Source organism: Carassius auratus, chromosome 16 (genome assembly GCF_003368295.1).
Source record: "Carassius auratus strain Wakin chromosome 16, ASM336829v1, whole genome shotgun sequence".
Taxonomy (NCBI): domain Eukaryota; kingdom Metazoa; phylum Chordata; class Actinopteri; order Cypriniformes; family Cyprinidae; genus Carassius; species Carassius auratus.
Window position 1 is genome coordinate 3,650,028 of NC_039258.1, and position 14,178 is coordinate 3,664,205.

The window sequence follows — 14,178 nt, forward strand, 5'->3', positions numbered from 1 at the left end:
AGAGCATAACGAAACTTCTGAGTTATCTTATTGAGGGCTCTGTAATCGATACATGGCCGTAACCCTCCATCCTTCTTGGCCCCGAAGAAGCTGGAAGCAGCAGGGGAGGGTAGATGGGCGGATGTATCCTTGAGCCAGCGCCTCCCTGATGTAATTCTCAATGGCCTTCTCCTCGGGGACGGATAAGGGATAGATCCGTCCCTTTGGCACTGGTTCACCCGGCAGCAAATCTAGAGCACAGTCCCACGGCCGGTGTGGAGGCAGCTTGGAGGCCCGCTTAGGGCAGAAGACATCGCTGAAGGGGGCGTAGCACTTGGGTATGGAGATGGACTGGTTCTCGACAGGGCTTTCAACGGATGTGGAGTAGACTGGTAGTGGTTCGGGGGGACGTTCCGCTGGAACAGGACAGCCGGAGATACATGATTGAAAGCAGGCTTCGCCCCACTTCAGGATTTCTCCGGTCTTCCAGGAGATCACTGGGTTGTGCTGCTCCAACCATGGGCGCCCTAAGATTACGTCAGCGGTGGAATCCTCCAGAACCAGCAGATGGATGTCCTCGTGGTGAAGGAGTCCAGTTTGAAGAGAGATAGGGCCCACGCAGTGGCGTACATATTTCTTGCTTAGCGGCCTGCCGGTGATTGTGTGGATTTGGTAAGCAGCCGGCGTGGCTGTGGTAGGGAGTCTGAGCTGACGGCAGAGGGCGCCGGAGATGAAGTTGCCGGCTGACCCAGAATCGAGGAGGGCGGAAACTGGAAGAGATACATCAGCCGCAGTAAGTGTCACAACAGTGGTGAGTGGTTTAATTTGATATCGTGAGGGAAGGATGGCACTCACCATGGGACGAGGAGGACGAACGGGGCATCCAGCTATGGTATGCCCCGAAGCTGCACAGTACAGACAAAGATTCTGGGCCAGCCGTTATTGACGCTCCGCCATAGTGAGGCGGTAGGAATCCACGAGCATTGGTTCGCTGGCTGAGTCAAAGTGCTTAAGCAGAAAACAATGGTAACTTGTTTACTTGAAGATTCATAATGCAAGTGTCATTAATTATGACTTTTATGATCTCACAAATAATTGAAAGCACAGTTATGATAATAATTAGTTCACTGTTACACCCTCAGAAAGTATAATGCATAATACAGATGTAAAATCTTATATATAATATCATGATGCATTTTAAATTCGATTACAGTTAGTTATAATGCATTACAAAGTGTTAAAGCATTATACGTAAAGGGTTTATGTGTTAATAAAAAATGAGTACACCGTGATTTTCACTTATTCCTATTTTTGACAAAGAAAATAAAAGTTATGTCCTGTTTATTAAATTTTTTGACATCACGACCAACCAGAGAAAAATGCATTCATTTCAAATCTCATGTCACTGTGGTTTTCTTGTGTTGTCTGGTTTATATGAGCTGATAATGAGTTTATTACGAGCTGATTTAAAGTGTGTTACTGTGCAGAGTCTCAATGAAGCAGTCATTATTGCAGTCATTTAGTTCAGAGCTGCTCGTGCCACAAACATTATACAGGTTCATTTTGAACATAACGATTTAGAGGAAGAAGAGTCGTAAAAAACTCTTCCTCTGACACATGAAATGCTCAGATTGGTGGGAAAACTGGTTCATTCCTCATGTTTTGCATGAACTGATGGACCAATGAGGTGAGAGACAAGAGACCGATGGACTGTCAGAGATACCTGGACATGCTGCGCAGGTGTGTGTGTGTGTGTGTGTGTGTGTCAGTTTAAAGGAGAGAACAGATAAACAAGAAGGGCATCAGTGCTGAATTCATGCAAATGAGATGCACAAGACAAGCGGAGTCTCTGACGTCTGCCATGAATTATAAACTGATGCTTGAATGGCAGCATAATCCTGTCATGATTCTCCCACGATTCTACCAAAACAAATATTGTGTGACAAATATTAATTGCTTCAGTCTATTTAAAAGTGTTTCATTAATTTAAATGACTTATTAAACATCTGAATATATCTATATATACATATATATAATAAAAGTGTGCACACATATTGATTTCTATGTTTATCTGAAGAACTCTAAGCGGTGTTCTATGAGGTGATCAGAAACAGAAGGCGGTGCAGATGTGGTTCATCCACCCGGAGCGGAGGAGTGACAGCTCATGTATTATAGATGGAGGGTGGAGGAGAGGAACGGGACGCTTTGAAGTGAGAGCGGAGCAGGTGGAGAGAGATCAGGCCTGCGTGAAGACCTGAGTGAATCAACATCTCACATGTGCTGCTGAACTTCACCAACACTTCACCTCCAGTGCAGCTCAACAGCAATGCAGACAACACTGACTATAACTGCTTACATAACTTCCCAACTCAATACGGTCTAGTTTACTCGCTACTAAGTGTCTGAAACAAAACTATGAATATCTTCCAGAAGTTGGTTGTCAAATCCAGTGAGCATGAGGACTCCAGGCACACTGATGCTGTATCTGGTTCACTGTGAGCTTCTTTGGGTGAAAGCGGCTGGTAAACGATGGCAGGACTCGCTGTAAATCACTCCTGAAACGTCAGCAGCAGAGAAGCTGTCCTTTCTCTAGTGCTCTCGCTGGGCAGAAGGTCACCACATGCCCTCGACCGGCTAAAACAACAGCCACCCACATGCAGTCATTAATTCCCCCGCCAGAGAGAAGCGGCTTCAGATCTCAGAGTCATGAGATCATCATATCACTGGAAATAGAGAGACTAATTACAAATCTGAATGGAAATGAATTTAAAACGACATGATTAGATTATTTGAGAGTTGTTAGTTAATACATTTAAAGTTCTCCTATTTGTCTGTCGTCATTAATGCACTTGAATTATTTACTGAGAATTAGATGAGCAATAAATCAGAATGATCCAAACACTTGATAGATACATAAGCATTCATTAAAATAGGTGTAGACTTAACTTTCACTCAGAAATTGCTAGTAAATTTCACATATAGTTAAGAGACATGTTGATTGTAATAGTATTTTCTTGTAAAAACATACTCAAATAATCTTTGTTTTAGTTACAATTTTTTTTTTTTTTTGCAGTGTGTGAAAACAAATAAAACATAACAATTGTAGCCAGGAATTAAGAATGATTTCCCGCTCTGTAGTACAAATGTATTAATTCATCCTCTGGTTCTAATTCAATCAGAACCAGAGAATGTGCTAGAACAACACAGCCATGATTTAATTAAACAAGGGAACAAATTCTTAATTTGTGGATGTTATAAATATATTGTATGTGCATGTCTCCGTAATCAAACACCTTTCTTGATTATGAACTCTAATCAATGTCCATTTTAATCATAACTTATAAAACCCATTTTCACAGATAAGTAACTGTGTGTCTGTGTGTGTGTGTGTGTGTGTGTGTGTGTGTGTGTGTGTAAATGTGTGCGTGTGTGTGTGTGTGTGTGTGTGTGTCTGTGTGTGTGTGTGTGTATGTGTGTGTGTGTGTGTATGTGTGTGTGTCTGTGTGTGTGTGTGTGTATGTGTGTGTGTGTGTGTGTGTGTGTGTAGCCCATCCTCCTGTAACAGGAGCAGACAGTTTAATTCTGATGTCAAAGCGCTCACTGTAACCTCAGTGTGTGTGAGAGTGGTTCACACATGATGGTGGTGTGTGTGTTTGCTGCAGATAGATCTGTCCATATTCACACACCGAGGAACACAGGTAATCTACGGCTGGCTGACAGCTAGTTAAACACACCGCTCCAGTCTGCCTTCTTTAATACATCACACACACTTACAGCACAGCTACGGGCAGCCCGCTCACACACACACACACACACACACACACGAGAGTAATGAAGAATACAATACACAACCACCATGAATAAAATACAAACCTAGAATAAAATAATCTATAATATGCTATGCTATATTTCTCCAAATCTGATGAAGAAACAAACTCATCTTAATCTGGGTTGGTCTGAGGCTGAGCAACATAAAATAAATGTATAAATAAAACATAATTAAATTTGCCCTGTGAGATTCACCACAAAGAACAACAAATAACAAGATGTTTTACATGAGAAACAACTCAAGTGACTCATATTTGTCTCTTCTAAAGCGTTAGAAAATCTCCAGTCGTTCATTTTTATAGCACTAAATGCTCGTATATGAAACAACTGACAAAACACATTTCAGTTCTGAACCTCAAACCCATATCAAGTGATTCCAGCCACGATAATGCGCAAAACAAACCGATTTCTCTGAGATTGGGCCTCTTTCATGTGTGGCAGCTGTGCATGATGGGATTCTGACCGCATCACAAGCGTAAAGTGGATATTAACCTTGACGTAATGAGTTTATCTCCATCTGAAATGAAACGCACAGACACAAGCGAGAGACTGTTAAACAGCAGCATCTCTCTCTCTCTCTGGAAGAGAAGGTCAGAAGCGCTGGCCTTTGGGAAGCAGTAATGAAGGCTAATCTCTGAAGAAGCGTTAGATATGATGCTGGCCAGACTGACAGCCGCCGGTCTCTCAGGAGGGAGGAGGGAGAAAACAAGACAGGAATGAAAATGTCAGAGAACAGCTATGAGCTGCCAGACGCCCTGCGCTCCTCCAGATTCATCAAGAGCCACCTGACAGAGAGGAACACAAGCAACAAGCACCAGCCACAGCCCAATTAAGACAGAACGGGGGCCGAAGCAAGCAACCAGCATTTCTGAACAGAGACAACGTCCTTTCAAACTCACCTTCTGCACGTGTTTGGGTTCAGACTCAGAAGATCGTCATTGTTGGGTTAACTCGAAGAGCAGTATCATGAATATATTTTTTTGCTTTCACATTTGCTCAAACAGGAAAAGAAAAATTGAACAATAGGGTTTTCATGACTTTAAATAAAAGGAAAAATTACGGAGAGACTGATAACAATACTAAGAATAGAGAATGATGTCAAATTTACCATCCTTTACCGTACCTTCTTATAGACGCTGCATTAGAAACACAGCATTAATGTGAACTAGTCTGTTTGTATTTTGATGCAAAGGTAATATAATACAAAGAATGGTGTTATAAATGTACATATTTGTCTAGGGCTGGACTTTATTATTATTTCTTATTATCATCGTTCTTAAAAATAAAAGAATCTATAATCAACCAGTATTTTAATTAAATTTCACTCGAAAGTTCTGAAGAATTAAAATAATGGTTGGGTTATTATAGTTCACTAAAACTGAAACTAAAATTACAATTTAAAAAAAAAAATTAACTTTTTGGAAATAAAATAAAATATAAAAATGCTAAGGCAACACTACTCATTCTAATTTAGTTTAACTTGATGAACTCAAAAATAAAACTTAAATAAAAATTAATAAATACTATAGACATTTATAAAAAATGAAGTAAAAAAAAACTGGTCAAATATATTTATACAAACTATAGTATCTTAATGCAACTAAAATAACACTGGGTTGAATTCATATATATATATATATATATATATATATATATATATATATATTTTAATATTTCATTTTCCCGCATTTTCGTTCTTCAAAACTACTTAAAACTATGTACAATATATGAAATGTCATGCTGTTACAAAACAGCCTTCTGTTAGAATGTAACTAGATCTTATTTCAAATATTTAAAAACATCCACATTGCTACATTTAAATTCAAAAATGGAACCTGCAGCAGTTTCAAAAAATGTAACTGACAACAAAGAGCCACTCGTTCCCGAACACTCTCTTTTTGTGATCCACGCTTAGGAATGACATGAGAGTTAGAAAATAACATTTAGGTATAGTTCACATTTCCTTAAACAGTTAAACCGAGACTCAGCTGGTCTTTGTTTCTCTCACACGAGCAGTCATTCCTCTGTAAATACGTTTGTCTGTTGACCCTCACGGCCCGCGGGCGTCTGTCTCACCCATGAACCCCCGGCCGACCGCTCTATTCATCTCAGTTATAGTCTGTATGAATTATTTACCTGACTCGGAGGGTGAATATGAATCCATTACTCTCTGCTTCAATTATCAGAGCGGACATTACGGGAAACGACAGGAGGAATGATTTCAGGATTCATGAGATGTAATACACATGACCTCACAGCGTTGTGTACAGTCATCTATCACTCCATATCTGAGTATTCATGGAGGATGTCTCTTCATCCAGCACTCCAGGCATTACACGCAGAGGAAAGCAGAGCGGAGACACTTACCAGGAATATCCTCTCCAGCTGATCCTGAATGTCCTTCATGCCCGGGAACGCCGCCGCTCCCTGGATCATTTCCACGAAGATGCATCCCACGCCCCTGAGACACAAACAAACCGCAGAAAGTGGAACGGCCATCTATGCCAGATCTGTGCATGAATATCATAATCTTTCCTTCAAAGCTTTTAATGCGCAGAGATTAATGAACAAGGCAAACACTTCTGGAAAAGCAGGAATGAGCTTGACTGTTGTGTTACTGTGCCTCTGCGTGTAAGCATCATCAGTGCCATTAAACACTTAAACACAGGGATTCCCAAACCTCTTTGAGCTGAAATACTTCCTTGAGATTACAGATAACTACATCTTGCAGCTTCTGTTTGAGAGTTACTTTAGCACATGGTGTCATTACATTACTCTGACATTATCACACTCTCAGTTGCACTCGTCTCAAATTTCAAATCCACATAATTTCACCTTTATTTAGTTTTTTTCCCCCTAAAAATACAATTTATATTTCAGGATATAATTGAAACTCAATAACCAAGTGGATACCGGTTTCACTTATAATGTGACGTGTCCAATCTGAGATTAAACGACATTTTTGTGACATTTGAGTGGTATTCTGCTCATCCGCTCGCTGAGACACGAGAGCGTGAAGGTCACACACACACACACACACACACACACACAGCATGTCTGGCTGTGATTCTAATGACTGCTGTTTTGTGCAGCATCTGTGAAACAGCCACTCAAGAGAGAAACAGTGCAACGCTCCACTGCGCTCAGCATCAAGTCAAGAGAACAAGAGAGATGCCCAGGACATAATAAAGAAGAAAGAAAAAACATTTTATATATTTTTTTATGTTTATCTGTTTATATATATATATATATTTGATTTCTCTGAAAATAATCTTGTGACATTCTTCCTCTGGTCTTATGTCAAAGATGTGAATATATTATATATATATATATTTATTAACTCTTTCCCTGCCAGCATTTTTGAAAAAAGTAGCCACCACCAGTGATTTTGATGATTTTCACTCAAATTTTGATGGCCTTCAGTATATTTTACTGTATGAATATTTGAACATTCAAATAAACCAAAATCCGCTACTTATAAACAAAAAACTGTTTTATTCTAGCTTAAAGCATTCTTTTTTTAAAAAGTCTTAAAAATAGTTAGTTTTTGAGATTTTGATTTTTTATCAAAAACTACATCTTAATAATATTCAGTATGATTATCGAAGCATAAATGCAGTAAATCGCTTCCACCAAAGCTTGCACAGACATATAGCACTTCCCGGATCAACATTTACTCTTTATGCAGGTTTAATTTATATGCTGTCTATTGCTGATGATGGCATTATTTTTAATATGCATCTGTTTAAATAAGAGTTATCTCGTTTCTCCGTCCTGTTCACGTGTGTTTTGTACGCGTTCATAAGATGTGTGATGTGTAATAGCGCCCCCAAGTGTACAACAGTGAAAACACAAAAAGACGTACAAATTTGTCAACAGCGGGGAAAGAGTTAAAAATACACATATATATATGTATTTGTCATTCTGCCATCATAGTGCATGAACATTATTACATTGCCTTAAATTATTTTGGAATATAATCTGGTGTCATTTTGTCTCTGAAGTTTTCTTTTAAGAATGTTTAAACATCTTTAAAAATGTATACAACTATTTTTCCTCCCACTGTCTTAGAGCACTAAATTATAGAGAGATGCATGCACTATGACATTCATTTTATTTCTAAGGTTTTATTTGCAGGACATTTGGATTTTTTAACTGCAAAACGAGAACAAATGCTTTATGCAGTGCATTGGTGAGCCGCATGGGTGTGATCTTTTAAGTGCACTACACAGTGATGCTGAGCTGCAGTGTGGGAGCAGAGGATGTGGTTCTGAGTCGATGGATGCAGAGATGATGGAGATGATGGAGACTCACCACATGTCCAGACAGGTGGAGTAATCTGTGGATCCCAGCAGCACGTCTGGAGGACGATACCAGATCGTCACCACCTCGTTAGAGTACGTGTGACTGGGGACCGACTTCGCCCGGGCCAGACCTGCACACACACACACACACACACACACACACGAGTTCATACACATATCACTTTGAATGAAAGCATCTTACAAATGCATCAGTGTAAATATCACAGTGACAGTCATGGGAAAATGATTGTCTGTCAAACACCATTAAAGTTCATTACATTAAATATTATGCCACCATCTTTTATCTATGCATCTTTTTTTTATGAAAATTCAGCTTTCGATCACAGAAATAAATTATATTTTAAAGTCTATTAAAATAGAAAACAGTCATTTTAAGTTGCAATATTTCACAAGTTTTTTAAACGTATTTTGTTCAAATAAATGCCGCCTTGAGGAGCAGAAGAGACTTCTTAAAAAACATAACCATCATGATATCTGAACATACTCAAAGCTATGCAAATATAGTAATATCATAAAAAGTAAAACTATCTTGACTTTAAAGTTCATAAAAACTATGAAAAATCTTAAATATTAGCACTACAAATATTTTACCATGATATATATTATTTATTATTTATATATTTTTTACATAAAATACAAAAATATGAAATAATACAACATGATATCATATTTGTATATACAGTATTTATACAGTGGTGCCCAAAATTGTTTAAATATAAAATATTTTTTTTTTTTTTTTTTTTTTTATTTTTTTTTTTTGTTCTTAAAAATATTTAAGAACATTGAAAAGCAATCTGCATGTTTCAGGGACATTATGAAATTAAATTATGTTTTGGAGGCAAACAAAGTCAATATTTTCAAATCTGTATATGCTAAAATACAAGGATATTTGTATATATTTCCAATATTATATTTGTATATCTGTATATCTGTATATATGTTAAAATAAATGAAAAATATGCAAATGTTACAACAATGTAACATACACAATTATCATATTTTACCAAACAGACGTATAATATTAGGGTTGCGACAAGATGGATTTTTGGAAAGTTTCCATCCCTTTACAAACCTATATAACATACATAATAGTTTTTAGTAAATAACAAAAGAAGATAATATCATAATAGATCAAAGTTTTTTGATAACATATTTGTACATTTTTATTTTTTTATCATGATCGTTGTATATTTATTATATTATTTGCATATGTTTTATACATGTAAAATATTAGGACGTTTGATTATATGTGTGTGTGTAATAATAGTTGTGTATTTTTATGTTCATATGCAGTGTTTTATGTTAATTCAGCAAAAATGCAGATACTTTAACAGAAAAATACACAAATTAATATAATAAAACAACTATTGTTTTTTTTTTCATGTATATTTTATAATATTAATTTTGTATATTTATGCATATGTTAAATTATCATGATAGTTCAGAAGATATATACATATATAAATATATATCTATATATATTCAACTTTCATGTATATTAAATGTATGCTATCATATTGGTATATTAGAATACTCACTTTTTTATAATATCATAAATCAGTAATAGTCTAACATATAGAAAAAATACGCTATATAGTAACAATAAAAACATGCACAACTATCTTAATAATTAAACATATAAAACATAATTGTTGTATTTGAAAATTCTTAGAATAATATGCAAGCATCAGCATTGATTGATGGAGCCATCTGTAATTCTCTGTGTGCTTTGACTCGGAGATGCTGTCTATGTAGGGCACTCAGAATCACACACTCGAGGAGTCTGATCTATTCTAGATTACACACAGATAAGATTCTGTTTTAGTTTAGATGCTGCCTTGAAAGTTAGCAGCCTATGAAGGCAGTAGACAGCATGTTTCTGTATAATATCTGTGCAAACATAACTAATAACAATCCCGTCTAATAATATCATGAAGGCGTAGTGAATATCTCCAGCGTCTGCAGCGATCTTAGAGAGTTTCATTACAGAGCGGCTCTTTTTCACACATTTTTTGGCCTTCAATTCCAGTTTGGCAGGTAATTTATGTTTGGTGATGAATCCAGACGCTGAATATTAGAGTCATCTCTTCATATGCTGAACTGATTAAGTCCCTTATCAAGAAGTGAAGGAGCCGTCAGAGCAGATTCTCATCAGTTCCTGCTTCATCAGAGTAACCAGCAGAATACAGCTTTTTTGACTTTTTCTCTAAATATTAACCGGCCAGAGAAACACACCATATGCTGCAGTGCACTGAGCCAAACCAGCCCTTCAGCAGCTGTTAGAGACTCTGTGTGTGTGTGTGTGTGTGTGTGTGTGTGTAATTGAGTGTAAGAGTCAGCGCCGCAGCAGGTGTGTGAGAAGCAGTCTGTCTGTCTCTGTTTCTGTGCTGGTTGTGTTTGTTGTAATTGCTCTTCACGTCTCTCTCTGACTCTTCCTCCTCCGTTTCTCTCACAGCATTTTAATGAAGTTTTTCTGGTCGTTTATTATGACTGCAGAAGCATTCATAAAACATCTGGACGGAAGCCAAAATGTTCAAATTTGACAAAAATATACTAAAAAACAGACGGTTAAATTAATAGCATGAGCAGCTCATCTCATAATGCACTGTGATCAATGGAGTGATACAGAACTACTGTTAATATATTACTACTGGAAGTACTATAAATGTTTTTAAAAAAATTGCAATAAACTTGTATTTAAATATTTAATAAATTAATACTAAATACGTTTATATATAAAATACTATGTTATGCAATATTTTAAGTTTATTGCAAAATATAAAAAATACTGTATTATGTAAAAAAAAAAAGATGTAATTCGGTTTACAATATTGTTAAAATTAAAAGAAATAAAAATTATTATTAAAAATTATCAAACTAATTTGACATAAAAAAGAAAAAAAAATATTTAAAAAAATTATATATATATATATATGTGTTTTTTTTTTTTTTTTTTTTTTATAATATATTTGAAGTTTATTGCTAAATATTCAAAGTGGTTTGAGAGAGCTGGGAGACACAATGCATTATGGGAGCAGGTGGTCATTAAAAAGGCAGCTGAAGGTGAACTGAACTATAACCAGTTTAACCATCACTAACTAGTCTTCTGCTGCTGGTCAAACACGTGTGTGTCGTGTGTTCTCACAACATTCATGTGTAATTTGAATTGGTAAACACATGTAATAAGGAAGTGTTGATGGTAGTGATTCGTGAATGAGAGTCAGTGTTAGATCTGATGTGTCTCACCGAAGTCGGCCAGTTTGAGTTCTCCGCTGTCGCTGATGAGCAGGTTCTGTGGCTTCAGGTCTCGGTGAAGGATGTAGCGCTGATGGATGTAAGACAAACCCCTCAGTAACTGGAACAGGAAGAGCTGCGGAGACACAAGAGTCATGTTTAACGCTTGAGACGCTCGAGGCCAGATGTGATCTCATTATAACAGCGTAGATGCTGTGATGAGAATTAATACTACAAACCGTCCGAGGATTCAGTATTATAACAGACGATTCATTCTGGAAACACATTAACGACTGCGTGGTTTATCATGTGCATATCTGACTAATGATCCGTCTTAAGACTTCATCAATAATTGCACAAATGATGTTATATTAACATATGAGCTCATACGGGTGTTTGATTATGAGTCTCAGCGGTCTCGTGCATCTTTAGTGCTAGTTACACACATCTGCTGGATGATAAAACAGGTGAAAAAGAAATATGACAAAAATACTAATAATAGTAAAAAAATATATTTTTTAAAATACTGTAATAGTATTGTACTGTAAAATAAAATATTTATATATTTATAATAATAAAATAACACTGTACAGCAAAAAAAAAAAAAAAATAATAATAATAAAAAAAAATTACAATTAAATTACTATAATTAAATTACTATTGTACAATAAAATCTGACAAATTTGGCTGTTAACATATATTTATTAAATTATGAAAATAAAAATAAAATATTATGACACATTTTTTTCAAACAAAAAAGCAAGTAATAATAGTATTAATAATGTAACTAATTACTATAATAAAATACTATTGTAAGAAAATATTATTATTATTATATAGTTGTTGTTAACATTTACATTTGATTAAATTACAAAAATGTAACATAACTATAATAAAAAATACTATTCTGGTTATAACAAGGTATTTATAATAATAAAATAACACTGTACAGCAAATAATAATAATAATAATTTTTTTTACAAATTACAATTAAATTACTGTAATTAAATTACTATTGTACAATAAAATCTGACGAATTTGGCTGTTAACATATATTTATTAAACTATAAAAATAAAATAAAAATATTATGATGAATTTTTTTGCAAACAAAAAAGCAAGTAATAATAGTATTAATAATGTAACTAATTACTATAATAAAATACTATTGTAAGAAAATATAATTATTATTGTATAGTTGTTGTTAACATTTACATTTGATTAAATTACAAAAATGTAACAAATAACTATAATAAAAATACTATTTTGGTTATAACAAGGTATTTAGTAATAATAATAATAATCATTATTATTATTATTATTTTACAGAACAATAGCAATATTATAAAATTTATGGAAGTCTTAATTTATTTATTTTTTTCAAACATTATTTTGACAGCTGTTTCAGCAACCGCCCAACACTCAGAAACTCCTGACAGCACACTTTCTGCCTCATTAAACTGTTAGACTTAAATACAAACAAAAGACCAAATGATCATTTCTGCTGACTGGGGACCTGTATTCTAGTCTTATTTGCAATAACGGCCGATTATCTGTCACTTTATAGGCCTACAGTGGATCAAATCCAGCATCAGAGAGGAACTGAGTGTTTGATTTCACGGTTTATACATAACATAACATACAAGATCCCTCACGACTCATTCAGGTCTGGAAGAGATTTTTTATTATTATTTTTCAAGAAATATAACCTAAAAGAAAAAAGTAATGTTTCATGTCCGGGTCATTTTGATCTGGGTATGTATGGAATATATTAAGTGTCAAAAATATTTTATAAAATTATCTTTTAAGTTAGATTAGTGTCAAAACACTAGCATCTTCCTTATATTTTTTATTATTATTTTTCAAGAGATATAACCTTTTAAAAAAAAAAAAATTACTTTCATGTTCAGGTCATTTTTATCCGGGTATGTATGGAGTATATTTGGTGTCAAAAATATTTTGTAAAATTATCTATTAAGTGATATTAGTGTCAAAGCACTAGCATTTTCCTCATATCTCACACAATTTTGGACTGATTTTCTTTTTTTTATAAGAAAGAATATATACACATATTGATAAACCATTGCGGCATGACAAACTGATCACTTTTTCCATCTGAAGTGAAAGTTTAACCAAGTGAAATTAATGTATTTAGCCAAAAAAAAAAAAAAAAAAAAAAAAGTTTCAGAGTAATATGTATATTTTTATGTTTTGTTAGAAATAAATATGTATTCCATTCCTTTCTATTAAATATTACGTATTCATAGAGATTTAAAACACACAGCTATATACATAATTTGAATTAATACAAAAGATGTAAATTCAGTAATAACATTGAACACAATCTTTGAATTTTTCAAGCATTAATGAGAATTTGCTGATCAGATACGATATGTTTTTCCTTCAAACATATTAAGTTTTGACTATTTTATCAAATAAAAAAAAAAGATTATTCAGGACCAAACAAACCCGGAAGGTGAAGACAGTCTCCAGATTGTGATTAAATTTTGAAGTGTTAGCGATCCTCTGACAAAAACCCTCACTTAGATCGAATAACTTCTGATGCATTGCAACATGATAGTCGCGTCTCCCTGAATGTGACGTCTATGAAGTATATATCATTATTTGTAATTGCTCAGACTGATGGACTATTAGTGCAACTGCACAACAACTTATGTCACTGACTGTGTCTCTAAATGTAAGGCTTTGTTTGTTTCTTCAGATGGTTTAAGAGTTGATCATCTCAACAACTGTGTGATCAGATTGGTTCTGAAAAATTGCATCCCTAGAATCAATTAGTTAATTTATCATTTT

General features: G+C 34.8%; 1 protein-coding gene across 4 annotated transcripts in view; it reads right to left on the reverse strand.

Moving 5' to 3' along the window:
* Positions 1 to 14,178, reverse strand: part of cdk14 (cyclin dependent kinase 14) — a 155,387-nt gene that overhangs the window by 102,231 nt on the left and 38,978 nt on the right. For all 4 annotated transcript variants that reach the window (XR_003293938.1, XM_026283415.1, XM_026283416.1 and 1 more), the window contains 3 exons: positions 11,379 to 11,502; positions 8,122 to 8,242; positions 6,175 to 6,268 (listed from right to left, as the gene is read on the reverse strand). Coding sequence is in view for 3 of the 4 variants with exons in the window: in XM_026283415.1 (XP_026139200.1) it covers positions 6,175 to 6,268; positions 8,122 to 8,242; positions 11,379 to 11,502 (339 nt within the window). In the remaining variant the exon portion in view is untranslated. The remainder of the gene's footprint in view (positions 1 to 6,174; positions 6,269 to 8,121; positions 8,243 to 11,378; positions 11,503 to 14,178) is intronic.